Source organism: Amblyomma mixtum, chromosome 3 (assembly GCF_055824585.1).
Source record: "Amblyomma mixtum isolate Tamu chromosome 3, ASM5582458v1, whole genome shotgun sequence".
Classification (NCBI taxonomy): Eukaryota; Metazoa; Arthropoda; class Arachnida; order Ixodida; family Ixodidae; genus Amblyomma; species Amblyomma mixtum.
The window spans coordinates 401,030,135-401,048,932 of record NC_143014.1 but is presented as its reverse complement, the minus strand read 5'-3'; the positions used below and the strand labels follow the sequence as shown (position 1 = coordinate 401,048,932).

The window sequence follows — 18,798 nt, the reverse complement described above, 5'->3', positions numbered from 1 at the left end:
AAAGCATATGTGCTTTGGGGCAGGACATTACGTCCAAAAAGGAAATTTATTAGCTTGGTTAAATCCCCCAATGCAGCCCATGTTAGGCCATGTGATACTGCATATGCCATAACAGCAGCTATTGCACCCATCTTGGTAACCTCTGCATTTGGCAACTTTTCATTGCTGAACTGCACAAAGGATGATGGCAGCTCATCATCTCCTTCTTCAGAATTCTCAAATTCTTCGCTGAGACTGTCACTATTGGCACCAGTGACATCACCCATATCAGAACCGGCTCACTGGAAGTGTCACTTTCTGGCCGCAGTGCATCATTATGAAAGTTCTGCTGACTGTTGATCCCAATGTCACCACACAAATCAGAACTGGCGTTGCTGCAGATGCCACTTTCTGGTTGCAACTCATTTTCAAAGTCGTAGTCACTGCTCATGTCACCACTCATATCAGAACTGGCGTCGGTGCAAGTGTCACTTCCTAATTGCAACTCGCCCTTTTGTAAGTCGTAGCTTGGAAGTTCTACGTCGGCCGCAGCATCGCTGGCTCCGTCTTGCGCGGTACCTTCAATGGGCAGAACGTCCGGGTAGTCAGTGCATTGCAGTTCATCCCTCGGCTCCGTATTGCCCGCTGTGTCGTTCGCGTTGTGCCACGCGGTACTTTCAGTGGGAGGTGCGCTTGGCGGACCGCTGGAGACACCTTGAGCACTTGGAGGTTTGATCGTGAGCACGGCGGCACTTAGCGGATCGACAGCGGCTGCCAAAGAATGGCCCTTTTGACGCCTGCAGAGAGTTGTGCTCGGGACGTCAAAGTAAGCACCGGGCTCCAGATAATGCTTACGCTGTTTTTTAGGAGCAGATCCAGACATTGTCAATGTCACTAAACTTCGGATACGTATGAGCGGCAGAGTACGATCTCAGTGGATTACGTAATCGCGGATGCTGTGAGTTCCGCACCGGCACCAGCGACGAGCAACCTAGCAGACGCATGTACAACACAGAATCGGCCGCGAGCGAGTTTCGTACGCGACTGGCTTTTGCCTGCACCGTTCAGATACGAATTGTAATGTACTACCAGGGAAAAAAAATGCACAGGACACTTAAGCTACGCTTTGGGTATGACCCGATAGCGTAGTGGGTTATAGCTTTCCATTCTGAGCAGTTTGACACCTTTTAATGCATTCAATTTTTTTAATTGTTTGAATTTATTAATTGACCAATTACACACAATAATTTTTCTTAATTAGCATCATCAAGCGTTAGCTTTTCATTCTGGGCATTCTGACACCTTAAAAACCATTTTTCATTTTGTATTTCTTTAATTAATCAATTAATTGCAATGATTTCATTAAGTGGTCATCATTGCCTGTCACACACCAATCAATCCCCAGTCTCTAGAATCACAAATTACCATGATACGATTTTTTTAGGCAGCCCCCGAGTATAGGCCGCCGGTTCGAATCCCTGTCGCGAGAACGCTGAATCGTATGACCCCATCTGGAACATTATGCGGCAAACGGCTGACATGATACAGATTTTTTTTACGCAACCCCCCGATTAGTAAATTCGTTTTTGAGGAAAGGAAATTGAGCAGTGACTGTCTCACATACCTATATCGGTGGGCACCTGAATCACGCCGTAAGGAAAGGGAGGAAGGTGGTAGGGAAAGAAGAAAGAGCGAAAGAGGTGCCGTGGTGAAAGGCTCCGGAAATTTCGACCACCTAGGGATGTTTAACGTGCACTGACATTGCACAGCACGGGCGCCTTTTGCGTTTCGCCTCCATCGAAACGCGGCCGCCGCGGTCGGGCTCGCACCCGGGTACTCCGGCTCACTAGACGAGCGCCTGAACCACTGAGCCACCGCGGCGGGCACAGCCCCCGATTATTTCTGACACGCGGTGCCGACTGCACGCCAAAGGCTTTTCGTCCGAACCAGCACAGATGGGGTAGGCTCAACCTCTGGGGCTATTTAGAACGCACAGACATGTACCCCTGTCCATGGCAAGAATCAACTTCAGAAAATGAGTCATTCATTGTACCAGCGCACGAGTAAAAATCCTGTTTACCTATAGAATTCTCGTGGACATAACTCCATGTCATGCAGTGATATATGTGACGCTCCCTTGTACTTAAATTGTTTGAGAGGGGGAATAAGGAGTAGTATTTTCTGGGTGTCAGCCTGACTATGTCATGCAATGATATTCGTTTCATTAAAACTCGCTCTTGGGCGAGTTGGTTCATCTGTGGTAAAGGTATGTACAGTCTTTGCCAAAAGTAACCAGGCTATACCCAGTTTGCTTCTCACTCGTATATTAAAGCTATTATGCCAGCCCTCAGGCTGTAAATCTCTGTATGGTAAGAAGAACCTCTCTCCTCACCGTCAAAGAACTGCTGGTATTTAGGGAAGCCGTGAGGGCTCTGGTATACGAATGAGGAGCAAACCACGCAGCTTGGTTATTTTTCGTAAAGACTGTACTTGCGCGAAAGAAAACAGGACAAAAATTAAGACGCACGTACGTGTACGCCGTGTACATGTCGTATGTGTTTCTTCATTTTTGTCCTGTTTTTTCGCGCAACCTTTACCAATGATATTCGCGACGAATGTATCGGGGATTTATTGATAAGGTTCAATCCGCATATCAATTCTGCTTTTTTCACTGCTATCGAAGGTGAACCGAACCAAGGTGTGGTTTCGGTTCCGAATACCGCACGCAGCCATTAGCAGACGCAGCCGTAGCCACGCCGTAGCCGAATAACAGCAACAAAACTCCGAGCGCTTTGTTGTCACCGTCGTTGCTTTGTCGGTTTTGTGGCACGGTTTTGTTACCGTGGCTGTAGTTTTTTTGCACCAAGGAACCTCGAACCACGTGTGCACGTGCTTTTTCTGGCATTATGCTAGCGTTTGTGAAGTATGAAGACCGATTTAAGGTTATATTGCCGGTCCGGCTGATCAAAGGTTTTTCACCGACTAGCGAAGAAGATTTCGACAGTGGGAAGAAGCTGCAAGCTTTTTGGTCGAGCGAGAACGGAGACGTAGAAGGTTACTACCCAGCATTCGTTCTCGCACTCGGAGGTAAGCCTGCCCTTGTATGATTTCCTTAACCGTATCTCAAGAGCGCTTAGCCTGCGCCAGGCTTGTGTAGCGCGCGCGAGCTGTTTGCTCCGGCCCTGAGCAGCATTCGCCGTTGGCTGCAAATGTGCCTTGAATATGCCTGGCACCTGCCCGGCCTGTGGTTGTCGGTGTACGCTTTGCTGGTGTTGGCTGTACAGACGCAAAGGTACTGACATTGACTTACAACATTTGCGTTCGTGCGCAGTCGAGTAGACAATTTTAATTTGTGGGGTTAAACGTACCGAAGCGACACATGGACCATGAGGGATAAAGGAAGGGCTTCGGATTGATTCAGACCTTTCGGGGTTCTTTTAACGTGCGCTGACATCGCACAGCACAAGGCCGTTTTCGTACCTAGTCTCCTTCGCAAATCGGCCGCCACGGCCGAGATTGAACCCTCGACGTTGGGATCAGCAGCGGAACGCCAAAGCCACCGAGCCACCGCGGCAGTCCGAATAGACATGCGAACCGCATAGGCACAGTTTGGCCTTAGCAGAGCAGCTACGCTAACATTTCGCTTGGTTTGCTTCTAAGCACTCTTCACAAGCGCTTTTCACAGCCGTGTTCGCCTTGCGGCCGTGGCCAGATGGCTGCCTTCGACTGTGTTTAGTTATTGGTCCGCTGCTGGGAGGGCGACGACCAGGCGAAGCGCAAGCAGTAAAGTTATATGGTTGTGTCCCCACACTTGGCTGTACCTACAATACCAATACCTACAATGTAGAAAATATTATCTTACATGTTCTCAACCGCGATAACAGATACCGCCGTACCGATGGTCGATGTACAGAAACACAGATTGTGTAATATTGTGTCGTTTTGAGTTAGACACATTTGGTGTTGGCAAGCGCTAAGCTTAGCTGATGGCAGCTTGATCACCAGCACCAAAGCAATGCAAAGTTTTTCATCTGATACCTGTATTAAAGCTGGAAAGTTGCCACATTTTAACCGATGAATGCAACCAATTCAAATCTGGACAACATTCTCTTTTCAGATACTCTTGATTCCTTGCGAAAAAAAATAAAGCTGATGCGGGAACCTGTGCCGCGCGTCATCATAACCGAGGAAGAAGATAAAAGGGTGCCAGGTGAAAAGCGGGTGAGCATGCTGTCTGATGTGTATTCTTTGTATTCTGTAGGCTTGTACTCTACCAACAAGTCAAGTCACTGTATTTTCTATAGCAGAGCTTGCCACAACGCAAAGAAGCGCTAAAGAGGCAGAAAGCTGCATGCAGCAGCCTCCATACTGAAATCATCGAGGAGCACGAGCAAAACAGGGTAAATTTATTGGAGGATTTTTTTTTACTTTACGTGCAGCATCACTCGTGGCAACATATTGGTGCATGTTATTTCTCTTTTCAACATTATTGGTTTTGTGCATTCTAATTTTTTAGACTGCAGAGTTAGACCGCGTAAAGGATGCCCTGGTGTACAAGGAAAAAGAAAACCGGCGGCTGAAAAAGGAATTGCAGGCTGCCAATGAGTTAAATCGGCAACTTACTAGCACCCTGCTAAAGAAAATTGGTGAGCACCTTTGGTTTTATTTTTGGGAGTCAGGTGGCATAATACTTGAAACTCGTTTCCTCTTGAGATGATCTCAATAACACATGCCTTGGAAGAAGAGGAAGATGAAGTTGTTTGCCTTTCAGCTTTCTCGGGCAGATGCAGTAGTTATTTCCTGCCTGAGTACTCTATTTGTCATATACATAACAGTATTCATGAGGCCCTGCAGGTGTAAATATAAAGTGCAGCAAATTTATGGCATTTCGTGGCGTTATGATTACTTCAATATTCCTTGCAAGGCTCAAACTATGCTCCCCTCTTTACTGATCTCAATCTTGCTTCATGCAAATAAACTTGCGGATATATAGAGTGACTTGTTTAAAGGTACACTGACTTGCTGTTGGCCTCTATCAATAGGAGGTATTCACATGACGTCATCCGCAAGGGGCGCTAGCGGCCGGCGCGGCATTCGCCTTGGTGGTGGTCGCGCGCGCGTCCTCCGCAGCCACCCGCAGCGTTTAAATAGCTGGTGATGGGTGAAATGTGAGTGTATTTCGCGTCTCGCCGCAGATAATTTCTGTCCGACCCGTACCGCCGCGTGACTGAGTGAATATTCCGTGAACTGTGCGAAGCAGAAAAGAGCGGGCACGCTCAGAAGGTTCTACTTTGTGAAAAGGTCGACCCCCGTAGGAATGCGAAGGCGCCGGCATGGTATGCGACGTACAGGACTGCTGCCGCGCGTTTAATTCACTGGTATCGAGGCCCACCTTGTGCACGGCTTAACTTTGCTGACAGGCCAAGGAATTAAAGCATACAAACCTATGAGAGGGTGCAATTACTTGACAAGTGGGTGAGTCCAAGAGCCTTGCTTACGGTGCCGAAGGCCGAGGTGCCGAAGGCCGAAGTGACGTTTTTGGAGAGGTGAGTAATTCGAAGAGTCTGTTCGCTTAGCTGTAGCTTAACTTGTCACCTCTATCAGCTGAAAGTGGCGTGTTGCTACGGCTAGACGTCTTGTGCATTCGAAGCAGCGCTACGTAGCTACAATCAAAACTGCAAAATATTCTCGCTGGGTCTGACGTTCGTGCTGCGAGCATTTGTTTGACCGTTCTGCCGCTGGAATTATTGGTTTTTGCGGCGCCAGTTTTGGAATTTCGGTAGTTAATTGTGCTGTTTATCCACGATGTGCCCTGCATGACTAGCTGACAGTTATCAACTGATATTAAAAGCTGCAAGTAGTGTACATTTTTGCGTGCAGTGAAGCCAGCCAGTTTTGCTGCCGAGTTGAGGCAGCTCTGTTATCCTGGCACAGAGGAATTTTGCTGCAAACTTCATGCACAATAAGCATACGCGGTCGCTGATGCCTTTAACAACGTGCAAATATGTTACGGATCACTTAAAGTTCAGGCCGGGTACCTCACGGCGTACCGTGATTACTGCACGAGCTGGCGTGAAACGACCGCAAACATGGCGCTTTTGCCGCGGCGATGCTCGCGCCGTCTGGTAGCGCGGCCTCAGTGAATACCTCCTATAGAGTGCTGAATTCTAATGACAGAGATGCACTTTCACTGTAAAAGAAGCTTTTATGAGCTAGGAAGAGATAAACAGAAGCCATTTGCAGACACGGTTGTACCTTTTATGTAATGGGGGCCATTCCCTGCTACACTGTATTGTCGTTCCCCAGTGTATATTTTTGTGTATTTCAATAACCACAGACGAAATAGCCAGCTGCATTCAAAGGTGCCAGCAGCGTGGTGAAGTCATCGCAGAATACATCATGCCTCCCTCTTTGGACTCAGGTAACACTTGTGATATTCCCTGATATCATGTCAGACTGGAGCAGCCTGCAATCTGTGTTTCGCTTCATATATTTGCAGGCTCAAAACTTCCTGAAAAGATGTTGACGGCCATCACAAGTGCTGCTGGCGCTGCAGGTACATTTCTAACTGCTAATTTATATTTCCAGCTCCCTAAAACATTAAGAGTACAGGGATATGAGGACAGAAGGTGAATTAGCTGAGGCCAGTCCTTAAGGCTAGTAATCTTACTTTATCCTTTGTGCACTGGATCCCTCGAATCATTTTTCTGAAGCAGTATAAGCGGGTGTTGTGCTCGCAAAGCAAAGCAGTCTTAGACCAGTTGTGAAGATTGTGAGGGGGCCATTTTTAGGCACTTTTCTGGGGAAAAGGTGCGCATTAATATCAAGTAAATATGATAATTGGGCAACATTTAAAGTCTCCTAGAGGGCTGGTTCTTTGAGAGGTAAAAGTAAGAATAGGAACCCGGGTAGCACTTACCTTTGCAAAGAGAAGCTGATTTCTGAATGGTGATATGAAGCCCCTTTGTACAGTGGAGTATAACAGCAAATGAACGAACACTCGCCATATCAGGTTGGTTGGTTGGTTTATGTGGTTTAACGTCCCAAAGCGACTAAGGCTATGAGAGACGCCGTAGTGGAGGGCTCCGGAAATTTTGACCACCTGGGGTTCTTTAACGTGCACTGACATCGCACAGTACACGGGCCTCGAATTTCTCCTCCAAAGAAATTCAACCGCCGCGGCCGGGATCGAACCCGCGTCTTTCGGGTCAGCAGCCGATCACCATAACCACTGAGCCACCGCGGCGGCTCGCCATATCAGAAAAAAAAAAGGAAACGGTTGATGTTTTTGGGCCTGCATGGGTTCCCTGCTCACCTGGAATACTATGGGGCATGGTTGGCCAAAAAAAGAAATTGAAAGAGTGTCTAACTAGAGTGTTCTGGGAGCCATTGCCAATCTCTCACAGGAGATGACTTATCTGTAGTAGTCGCTGCATGACATGGAGGAAGGAAAGCTCAGGAGAGGCCCTTGCTGTCTGGATTGTGTGACAGAAAGTGTGCTTTAAGTCTCATGTTTTCGCATGGACTACTGGGAGTCTTTGGCCGATGGCACAGGCAATAATTTTGAGCGCAGCGTTGTCTGCAAGAGTGTTTGCTGCGCATACACAGTGAAACGGCGGCCAATAAGTAAGGAGGAGCCCTCATGTTTGGCCTGAAAAAATGTGACTTAACGGCCTTTCCAAAATTCTTTTCTTCCTCCATATTGTGTGGCAAGGCCCGATATGGCAGTAAAAGCATTCATGCTCATATTGAACAAGAGACGCATGCGGACCCCAAGACAGCTCTTTTCCTTGTCTCTAATTTGGAGAGTTAATATATTTGCGGTTGTGTTCCCCCCTCACCAGATGGGATTTAGTCAAACATTCAACGAGAGTTGGAACATGCAGCAACATCACAGTGGCTGCAATTTGTTGTACATGGAGCATGATGAAAGGCTGCACGCGTCTAATCCTATGCCTACCTGCTCTGTTTTGCGCTGTTGACGCTGTGTGGGATACAGTGAAGCGAATACCCTTTGTAAAAGGGTAATGATACAGGCACGAGGCATTAACTTTCTTCTGAACCCTTGCACTGCAGTCCTGATATGCTCAGGAAACATTCTGTATTGATGCAGGACAATGCATAGGTCAATGGGATATTTGAATTTAAGGCTTTAATTCAAAAGCCACAGTGGTTTCATGTGTAATGTGTTATTTTAATTAGCCAGAAATGCAGCGAAACGCTGTACAGTACTTTTTTCATAATGGTTTTGTTTGTTTAGATGGTGGCTCTGCCCTGGCTGGCACATTTCCAGCTGAAGCTGATATGCATTGTGGTGAGTGTTAGATTTTCTCGAACCATTAGTGACCTGTAGTGAGATTGGTTTTGCTTGTTCACATGGTGATTCAGCCCTGTCTTTTACATCTCCAGATGAAGTTGCGGTACCCTATGGTGAGTCTAGTGTTTTGTTCATCCATCAGAGACCAGCTTTGTTTCCTTTTCTTCTTTTTAATAGACGTGTACTTTCCGCATCCTGCACAATGGGTAAGTTGCAGAAACCTTGAAGTCGGCTACTGTGCACAGTGAAAACTCCTTAATCATGGTGGCTAGACCTGTTTTGGCCAAAGAAACTGGTTGCAGCATGGAGACTTCGAGAGTCACAGAAACACTGCACATCTTTTCTGCACACTCCTGCTGTATGTTGTGATAAAAGGATTAAGCACACCCTTGCTGAGCCACTGCTTGCGATGGGAGATGAAGCAGAGCTGTTCTTAGCTGCTGCTTGCCACATGCATGCAGGGCAGGAGGTAGTAATCTCCAGCACTGCACCCAACTTCTGTGTGCAGGGCAGCCCGTGCCATGATGTAGTCCTGGCTTTGATCGGTAGCGGACTTCCAGGTTTCCGCAGCCTATCTATTGACTCGTGGTCATGATTTCTGGGTTGGCCAAACTCATCTACATGGTTTTTTCAAAAGATCACTAATGCTTCTTTAAACAGTTTTCGTGCTGATATTCAGGCCCACAACTGGGCTCTTGTTCTTAAAAACACTGATGTTGATTCCATGTATGACGCTTTCCTGTCAGATATTACAGACATATACAAAAAGCATTTTCCTTACACGACACGCTCGAGTGCCAAAAACTCTCGAAAGCCATGGATTACAAGCTACCTACTAGCTCAAATTAAATTTAAAAATGCACTATACTGGAAATTCATAAAATCAAAAGATGCGTCAGATTTTAAAGCATTTAAGTCGTTCAGGAATCGTCTAAATGCTAAGCTTAAGAAGGCTAAAGATCAGTACTTAATGGCGCAGTTCAGTGATGCAATTAAAAACCCTGATTTATTATGGAAGCGGTTAAACAGTCTTCTTCGAAGTAAAAGCCCAGCTGTACTCACCAGTTTGAGTGTGGGTAATAACATTGTGGCTGACAAACAGCTATCTGATATGCTTAATGACCATTTTATTAGTGTTGGCACCTCAAACAGTAAACCAGCAATAAGCTCTGTCCCACTTCCTGGACCAAGTGCAGTTAGTAACAGTATGGTGTTTTTCCCCACAACTGAGACTGAAATCATTGCTGCATTCCAGACAATGAAAAATTCTAAATCACATGATGTGAACGACATGCAGATTGCCCCAGTGAAATATATCCTCGACCTGATCGCACCTGTCCTGAATAAGATATACAACTTAGCTCTGGAGTACAGCAGTTTTCCCAAGAACATGCAGATTGCAAAAGTGGTAGCTCTACATAAAGGGGGTGATAAAAATGCCATAAATAACTATCGTCCCATCTCCGTACTACCCATATTTTCAAAAGGCTTGGAGAAAATAATGCACACACGCCTTTACAACTTTTTAAACAAATTCTCACTTATCTCGCCGCACCAGTATGGCTTCCTGAAAGGCAAATCCACAGAATTGGCACTATTAACAGAAAAAGAATTCATTATTGACGCTTTTGAACACAAAGAACTTGTACTAGGACTGTATATTGATTTCACGAAAGCATTTGACTGCGTACATCATGTAACCTTATTATCTAAGCTGCAGCATTACGGAATACGCGGTAGTGCAAATCGTCTCCTTTCCTCATACCTTCAAAACAGGTGCCAGTATGTCAGCAATAACAATCATAATTCCGACATAAGAACCATCACTTCCGGCGTACCGCAAGGGAGTATTCTAGGACCTCTGCTATTTGTTGTTTATATTAACGACATTTTTTCTCTTCTAAACACAGCTACATGGGTTGGGTACGCGGATGATACTGCTATGTTTTTCAGAGGGGCAAATACTGATGATCTAGTCTGCTCGGCAAATCACGCTTTATCATTAGTTAGAGACTTGTCGCAAACAAATTACCTGCGGTTGAATACCAAAAAAACTCAAGCTATTCTTTTCCGTACTAAGAACACAAAGGTAAACATCAAGGGCAAAATTCTTTTAGACTGCGAAGAGGTAAGCATTATTAATGAAATTAAGACTCTTGGCGTAACATTATCGGAAACTCTAACTTGGAACAAGCATGTTGATGGGCTTTGCAACAAACTTAATAAGGTTTGCGGGATACTAAACAGACACCGCAACATCTTGCCAACAACAGTTAAACGCTTAATTTATAACGCACTATTTTTGTCGACACTTAACTACTGCCATTTAGTCTGGTCAACTACAACGAAAGAAAACATACAGAAACTTAAAATCTACCAGAAACGTGCCTTGCGTGCTATTGCTATTGTCCCTTGTCATGCACACACTTCCGATTACTTCTTGCGCTATAAGCTTCTTCCCACGGAATGCATTTATCCTTACCGTCTATCTTGTACATATCGCTCATCCGTATCGGCGTGCAATCACAGCATCCTGAATTTGTTAAACCTTCGCCCCCGCACTTGCATTTACAATACACGTCATAGTGACGCATGGGTGGTGCCTCACTGTCGTACAGAGTACGGTCGCCAGTCCATTTCGTATCATGCTGCTATTCTTCTAAATAGCCTTGCGCTCATCGATACCTTCCCGGAAAAATTGTCATTACGAGCGCTACATGCACATTTCCTTGCAGCCAACATCACATGATTCTCTTGTATTTTTGCGTTTTGTGTTTTTCTTGGTGCCTTTTATTTTTTATTGGTGCTTTTTTGTTGTAAAATGTCTTAATTTCTGCTACCACTAAAGGTAACGTCTTTTCCAGAATTTTAAAAAAATTGAAAATTATTGAACTGAACGTGTTTTTAATCTGAGTGTGTTTGAAATTTTTATGTTTAAAACCTGATGTGTTCTAGAATGTGTGTTTCGAATGTATTTAAAACTGCATGTGCTTTCATTTGAAGTGATTTTGTTCTGTAGGGTGCAAAATTTTAGGTCTGAGAGGAAGTGTGAAATTTAATTCTGTATGTGCACGAGCAATACTGCCGAACTGTACATAGAGGGGGCCGGGCTTTGTCAAGCCGCAGTCATGCGGCTTTTACCCGTCACCCCCTTTTCTACTTGAGAGAGAAATAAAGACGATTTGATTTGATTTGATTTGCATTTCATGCCAAAAGTGGACATTTTCTGACCGCAGCATGTGCAGAGGAAGCCACTGCGTCCACTGCGGAAGCAAGCGCTGCTGCTGTCCTGCCAATAAACGCACTTGATGCCGTGAATGGACAGGTGAGTATGTACATGTTTACTTCAGTAGCAAGAGTTCGCAAGTTACATATCGTACTAAGCCCCTTTCGTAATACTTCGTTAAGACTGCTTTGTCTAGAGCAGGGCAGAAAGTTGGGCCTGTTGGTATGTCATCTTAAAGAAGAAATATACCAACCAAAAAAAGACGAAAACAAAAGGAGAGAAAAACACAGGACAAAGGCTAGACTAACAACTGAATTCTTTATTCAGCATAGACTGCCAGGTAATCTCTACACATGCACCATGGAAAGACAGAAACTTAAACATGGTCATTCAAATAAATTCTTTTGTCGTCGGTGCTATCGTCGGCACTTTTAAGTATCTGAAAAAGGTGATGCTTGCGTCAGTTTGCCATCGATTGTGCTGACGACAAAAGAATTTGATTATTTGAATGACCATGTTTGAGTGTCTATCTTGTCTTGGCGCATGCCTAGAGATTACCTGGCGGTCTGTGCTCAATAAAGAATTCAGTTGTTAGTCTAGCCTTTGTCCTTTGTTGTTCTGTCCTTGTGTTTTCATCTTTTTTTGGTTGGCATATTTCTTCTTTCACATGCTTTGTCTTGTTCCATGGGGGTGTATAAAAAAACTAGCTGCGGCTCAACTACTGCTGATCCTGGTTAGAGAGCGAAAGCTATGGCGTATCGGCAGCTATGTGTGGCTTGGCGTCTGTAAACGTTCAGGGTGTTCCATACACTGGATAGGCAGCGCGCTCACCCTGGGAGGTAGCATTTAATGGTTGATCGCGAGAGTTTGCTCACCCAATGAACGCTGTGACCTATTGCTTCAGTGCCACGTGTCTGTCAAAATGTTAGCGCTAATGCGTGCAGCCCACATCTTTCTTTCACCACCCCACGTACCTCAAAGCTCGATTCAGGCGTCCAGGGAGCCAGTTAGGCGCACTTCCTTTCCTTAAAGTCATCGAAGTCTAAAATATTGCCAACGCCAGTGAACACGATGAATGCCTACGGCCTATGGCTTGGGTGCCGTGTTTCTGCCACAATGTTGTCAATGCCAACGCGTGCAGCGCACATCTGTCACTACCGCCACATAGATTAAAGTACGACTGACGTGTCCACTATCCACTGTGCCTTTCCTTTGATTTCCAAGGTCCGGTTCCGTCGGTTTCATAGCTTAAAGCACGACTAAGGTGTCCACTGTCCCAGGGGACCAGTTATGTGCCTTTCCTTTGCTTTCGAAGCTTAACGTCATTTGAAGGTGAAACTTGGGCCCACCGCGAAACTGGGTTTGCCTAGCGTAGTGATCCTTTTGCTTCGAAAATTAGCTTTCTGTCCTGGAAGCACAGATAACTATTCTGTTGGGTCTCGCAGCTTTTGCATAAAGGCACGCTGTGCTAGCTACTGCCACTTGCACTGTCATTTCTTGATGAGAAAGAAGACGCACAACATTGGTGTGGCATGTCCGTTTCTGTACCCACAGGATGGCTTGCCTTGGGACGAGCTCCTTGATTACTGCCGAGGCAGCCATTAGATGGTATTTTGGCTGCCAGCAATGCACAGGAGGGACAGTTGCTGTTTCACTGAAACTTCTTTGTGGGCGAGTCGGTGCATTGTGAACCTAAGAAATATCGCAGCCTTAGCACATGCATCCACAGAACAAGAGGAGAAATATGAGACAGAAAAGCTAAATGGCTACTGAAATTTTATTGATGGAAGGCGAGCACCTTATAAAAGCGAGGAACAGGTGGGAAAAGAATGGGAGCGATACAATTGTGGATGATGACAGCATCGATGAATGCGCAAGCAAGCAACATAAGAAAATCAATGCATACGGAAAAACAGACAGACAAAAGAACTCAATCGTTGGCCACTTCTCAAAAGTTGACTTCTGCAGCAAAGAACGATGAAGAGTGGTGCCAATGCACCTACTGCCATATTTCTTTATATGGTATGCTTCCAAGCTAACGTGCCGTCGGCACTTATATAGAGATTCTTGATCGCTCCCAGCCGAACCATGCACCCTTTGCACTTTTTAATGTGTGCTACCAAATGTGCATACTTGTCCTTTAAATCGCTTAAATTTTGGGCATGCTCCCCCAAACATTCATCAATGCACCGGCCAGTTTGGCTGACATGAACCACTCGTGTGGAACACTTGATGAACTGAGTGTCATGTTTTATCTGACGCAAGTACACGGATTTGGTTGCACCCATTAGTAAGTGCAAAGGATGCGTGGTTCGGTTGGGAGAGATCTAGATTCTCGGTCACAGTGCCGACAAGACGGCGTGTCAGCTTGGAAGCGTACCGTGTAAGGCGGTAGATGCTTTAGCATGCCCTGCCTTTATTGCTCTTTGCTGCAGTAGTTGCCCCTTTAGGTCAACAACTGAGTTTTTTTCTCTGTGTTATGGTATGCATTGATCTTCTTATGTTGCTTGCCTGTGCTTACGTTCATTGATGCTGTTATCATCCCCAATGATATCACTCCCATTTGTTCCTCGCTGTTATAAAGTGTGGCTTCCATCAATAAAATTTCAGTTGACAGCCAGCGCTTGTGTCTCATATTTCTCCTCTTGTTCTGTGGTTGCACGTGCTGGTGCAGCAGAAATGTCAATTCTGCATGTTGCAGGTACATAACCAGGATTGTTAACGCTTGTACATGTAACTTGTGTCTTTAATTCAGATTTTGCCATCTCCAGCCATGTGCTAACTTGCATTGTGGAGAAAAATTTCCATGAGGAATGCAAAAAAGACTCGCACAAACGCTATACGGGCACCTCCTGACTAGGTTAAAGCAACTACGGAGAATCCATAGCCCAATTGTTATGAAGGGGAAAGTTATGAGGAAGCAACTGAGGTCAAGTTTCCTGCTTGAACCTTGATCATTTCGGAAGCGCGGCTTTTTACTGGCTTCATTGCTGGTTTTTCAGGGCTGTGTTACTCAATTGAGACGTGTTTTCAGGATCAATATTGCCTTCTATTCTCTGTTCCTTGGTCTGGTGGTCTCTAATTTGGTGCTCCTAAATGTAGCATGTGTGGAAAAGACTGATAAGGTAGATGAGGATTTGGAATATGGAAGGTGGATGAACATTCTGGTGTTAGGTATGCCCCAAGGATTTTGGCAGGACTTCTGTACCACGTTTCCTCATATTCCATGTCGCCATGGATATAACAGTTGGTGAACTGCTTCCATGGAAAGATGTGTACACGTTGAACAGATAGTATTTTTTCACTGTCACTTTGTGCTTTGTCCTCTCAATCGATGTCTGTTTGTTTCTGTCATTTGTGTTTTATTCAGACTTTGCCATCAGCTGTTAGCGTTGACAAGATACACTGGCAGACTGCCTCATTGCCCTCTCACTGTGCATGTCAGCGGTTTGAAAACCTCTGTATCACTGTTATAAAGTACAATATGGAGAAAAGCCACTGATTGTTCTTAAATGACTGCAGGTGCAGGTGCACCCAGAAATCTCGATCTCGGAGGCCAAATGGAATTTTCTGCTGCAAAACCGCTCGGACGCAAAGTTCACTTTAGAAATGGCCCGAGTGGTCTGGTCACGGGAGGAGGCTACTGCACGCAGCCTCATGGGCCAGGCATGCAGGAGCATGGCAGGCTCAGTCAGCAAAATGCCTGCCACGCCGGAGAAGGTTGAGGCAGTTGCAAGTAAGTGCACTTTGGAAGTTGAAGTCCTACTGTGGGCTCTCTTATTCTTTCCTTTCCTAGCCCATGCTAACATATGTATATTTCTAAGTTGACTCCAAATTTAGGTTGACACCCCCCCACTCCCCCCCCCTTCCCAGCCCACAGGCCTGACTTGCCAAAGAACATTCGCTGTAAATATAAGTCAGTAACTCACACCCCTTCCCCTTGCAGCTCTTCTGTCTAGTCTAATTCTCAGAATCGCCTGCCACGAACGTGTAGTAGTGCCTAGCTATAACACGTCTGGATGTGACTGCTTTGGGTTCCGCCTGCACGGCAGGGTGCAATGACCGCTCATTCTAGCGCCCATGCCATAATTCGAATTTCGCTGAGTTCGGACAGTTTTCCGGTCCTCTTCGAGTTCGAATTAATGAGTTTTACTGTATTTTACTCTAAACGCCATTATCATATGGTGCCACATTTATTTGTGCTGAGCACTGAAAGTTTTGGTGCCATTTACTGTAATTTTGTTGTGTTTGCTGATTACTTATTCATAGGCCACATTTTCTGAAGAAGATGAAGTTGAGACCCAATTTGTGTTACCTGCGTTACTCTTTCAGACTGTCTGCAGAAATATGTTGCGCTGCATCCTGCCCCGGAGCCACCTGTTCACACCAGGGTTGGGTCGGCGCGGAAATATCATCGCAGCTTCTTCACTGAAGCTGGTCGGCAGGGGAAGCGGGGCAAAGCGGAAAAAGCAAAATCCTCGCCTGCAAATGTGGAAGCCGTCCCGCCTTCCATTGCAGCCGTGCCGCCTTCTAGCGCAGCTGTATGACAGCACTTAGGCTGATTATATTACATAAATTTAAAATAAATGTGTCGCGAGCCCTGAACCTTCATACTGGTGTGCTTCCTGTATTGCGCCTTCGTGTCACCTCAGGAACAATCACATCCAATGACTGAAGTGCAGCTGGCCAGTCCGTCACTATTCCAGTGTACAGCTTGCCATTATCGGCACAGTGGCTTGCCATTATGCCGCTATAGTGGCTTGCCATTATGCTGCCATAGTGGCTTCCCATTATTCTGCCATGGTGGCTTGCCATTATGCCGCCATAGTGGCTTGCCATTATGTCGCCATAGCGGCTTGCCATTATGCTGCCATAGCGGCTTGCCATTATGCTGCCATAGCGGCTTGCCATTATGCTGCCATAGTGGCTTGCCATTATGCCAGCATCCACCAGTTCCCACTACCATAATCCACCAAGGTGGTGGTTTCCACTTATCCAGCATTGGCCAGGTTTCTGACAGGGAGCTCTGCATTTAGGAGCTCCCATGGCCTCCAAAAGGAGCTGACTTTAACATTATAGAAAATGTGTGGGATCTCATGAAGCAGCAGCTGGCAAGACGGCAACTACACGGAGCGTCACCAGATCTGCTTTGGGAGGCTGTCCAAGAAGAATGGAGACGACTAAAAGGCATACCTGCTATCGCGAGCATCCTCTATGCTTCACTACATGCACGTGCACGCAATGTCGTGGAGCTGGTGGAGCGTTCGCCCGTCACTAATCCACTAGCTTGGAAGAGCTTCTCATAATTTGACAGTTGTCAATTCATTTCACACCTTTTTATTTCACATGCTGTGCTAAAATATTAAGGAAATGTGACGATAAAGAGAAAATTGCGAGTTTAAACTGCCGCGTTCATTTGTTGCCAAAAAGTAAACTCGTGTCTGGAATGCGCGAGTTCATGTATCATGCCATTTATCTTCGCTAGCGCTGACAGCCATTGACAGTCTATTGTCCATCAAACAATGACTTTGAGAGAAAACTTCGATAAAGAACATACCGCTACCAACGCCAGCTAAAAAAATATGAAGAAATGGAGTCATGTGCGCACCAACGTTGGCTCTTGATTCTACCGATAACCAGCGCACAAGCTATCATTTAAAATGGAAGCTTTCGGATGGGCTGCTTTCTGCCGGCATTCCACTTTGGAAAATGGAATGTGCCAGGCACTCTCGCTATCTGCGCATACGGCTACAATAGCGCCGCGTCTCGCAATTTTTCCGCTCCGGTCATGAGTCACTTGTGCTAATCTTTTTCCGTTGCAGCTGTACAACAAAGGATAATGTGGAAAAACGCAAAAAAGGTCTCAAAGTTTGTCAGTTTGCCCAGTGTCGTGCAAAAAAGAAACCAAAAGATTATCTGAGGTTTATCTTTGGTTAAACCCGCTAGGTTGCGTAAGCACAGCGCACAGCGCGCCCGTCTAGCAGCATCCTGAGCTCGCCGCTTAGCAAGCCGCTGTTCAGGCTCTTCATCGGTCTGTTGGGCGCGCTGTTGCTTCCTGGCTGCTGCACGTCGGCGTAGCTTCTCTTTCTCTTTATCGGGTATCATGTAGAATGAATGTTGTTGTTGTTGTGACTGAGAGAAGGATGAAAAGGAAATTGCACGGGCCTGCTACTGGCTCGAGCCAAGCCACCACCGCTGCCACGTGCAGATAGAGGAGAGTTAAAGAGCAGAAGAAAAAGAAAAAGGAAAGAAAAGACGCGCGTCGCAGCAACAACTGCGTCCGCCGGAGCGGACCCTCCTCAAAAAACAGATAAGCGGCCGAAGCCGCGCTCGCCGAAGCGAGAACAGATACTCGCTCTCGCCGAAGCGAGACTCGTTGTTGTTGTTGTTGTGACTGAGAGAAGGATGAAAAGGAAATTGCACAGGCCTGCTACTGGCTCTAGCCAAGCCACCACCGCTGCCACGTGCAGATAGAGGAGAGTTAAAAGAGCAGAGGAAAGAGAAAAAGGAAAGAAAAGGCGCGCGTCGCAGCAACAACTGCGTCCGCCGGAGCGGACGCTGCTCAAAAAACAGATAAGCGGCCGAAGCCGCGCTCGCCGAAGCGAGAACAGATACTCGCTCTCGCCGAAGCGAGACTCGTTGTCAGTGATGCCAACTCAGGTGAACATTTTCTCCCTAGATTGAGCCCCGAAAAATCCCTAGATTGAAGAAAAATCCCCAGCCTTTAATTGTTTAATTGTTAACGCGACCATTTCAGCTTTAACAAAGTCTCAGCGCAGTTCACTGTTTCGTCCATACGTTATACATTTTGTCAGAGATAAATAAAAGCGTGTTAGCCGCAATTGCAGCTGTTTTTCTTTGTTTTTTTTTTGTAGTTTTACCTTACATGGAGGGCCCACAGATGGCGCCAGCTTTTACAGAGACGCGTGGTCACTGGAGAGAACGATAGTGAACAACGACGCTCTGCCGACTCCCCCTCTATCTAAAATGAACTTCAGCAGACGACTCCCGTTTCACCGCACCTGCTTTTGAGCTGCTCCTTCAGCCGTGTTATCATTACGCGCAAAGAACCTATGCAGCTCTTTGAAAAATAAATGCAGTTGATCCCAAGTTGACAGAGCTGGCATTTTCCGCTAAGCCCCGTCAATACATGAAAGTATTTTATTCAGACACCATTAAGGGTTGTTTTAAGGATTGTTTTAAGAGGCACGCAGAAAGACGAAAATGTTTGAATTCATGAAAGACCCCTTCTCGTCTCATAGAGAACATTCAGAAG

At 46.0% G+C, this 18,798-nt stretch overlaps 1 protein-coding gene across 1 annotated transcript; it reads left to right on the top strand.

Moving 5' to 3' along the window:
- The first annotated feature begins 4,131 nt into the window (after window positions 1-4,131).
- On the top strand, window positions 4,132-16,069 carry LOC149357360 (uncharacterized). Its single transcript, XM_089576576.1, has 8 exons — window positions 4,132-4,200; window positions 4,496-4,625; window positions 6,317-6,400; window positions 6,479-6,535; window positions 8,389-8,409; window positions 11,533-11,621; window positions 15,045-15,258; window positions 15,855-16,069. Exons 1-8 carry the CDS (start codon window positions 4,132-4,134, stop codon window positions 16,067-16,069), a joined length of 879 nt encoding a protein of 292 aa, XP_089432702.1.
- The last annotated feature ends 2,729 nt before the right edge of the window (window positions 16,070-18,798 follow it).

Bases quoted from the DNA above. Each gene is read 5' to 3' on its own strand.
- LOC149357360 (XM_089576576.1), top strand. From the start codon at position 4,132: ATGCGGGAACCTGTGCCGCGCGTCATCATAACCGAGGAAGAAGATAAA. The intron at 6,536-8,388 runs GTACATTTCTAA...TTACATCTCCAG, and splicing joins AAGTGCTGCTGGCGCTGCAG to ATGAAGTTGCGGTACCCTAT. The intron at 15,259-15,854 runs GTAAGTGCACTT...TTACTCTTTCAG, and splicing joins GAAGGTTGAGGCAGTTGCAA to ACTGTCTGCAGAAATATGTT.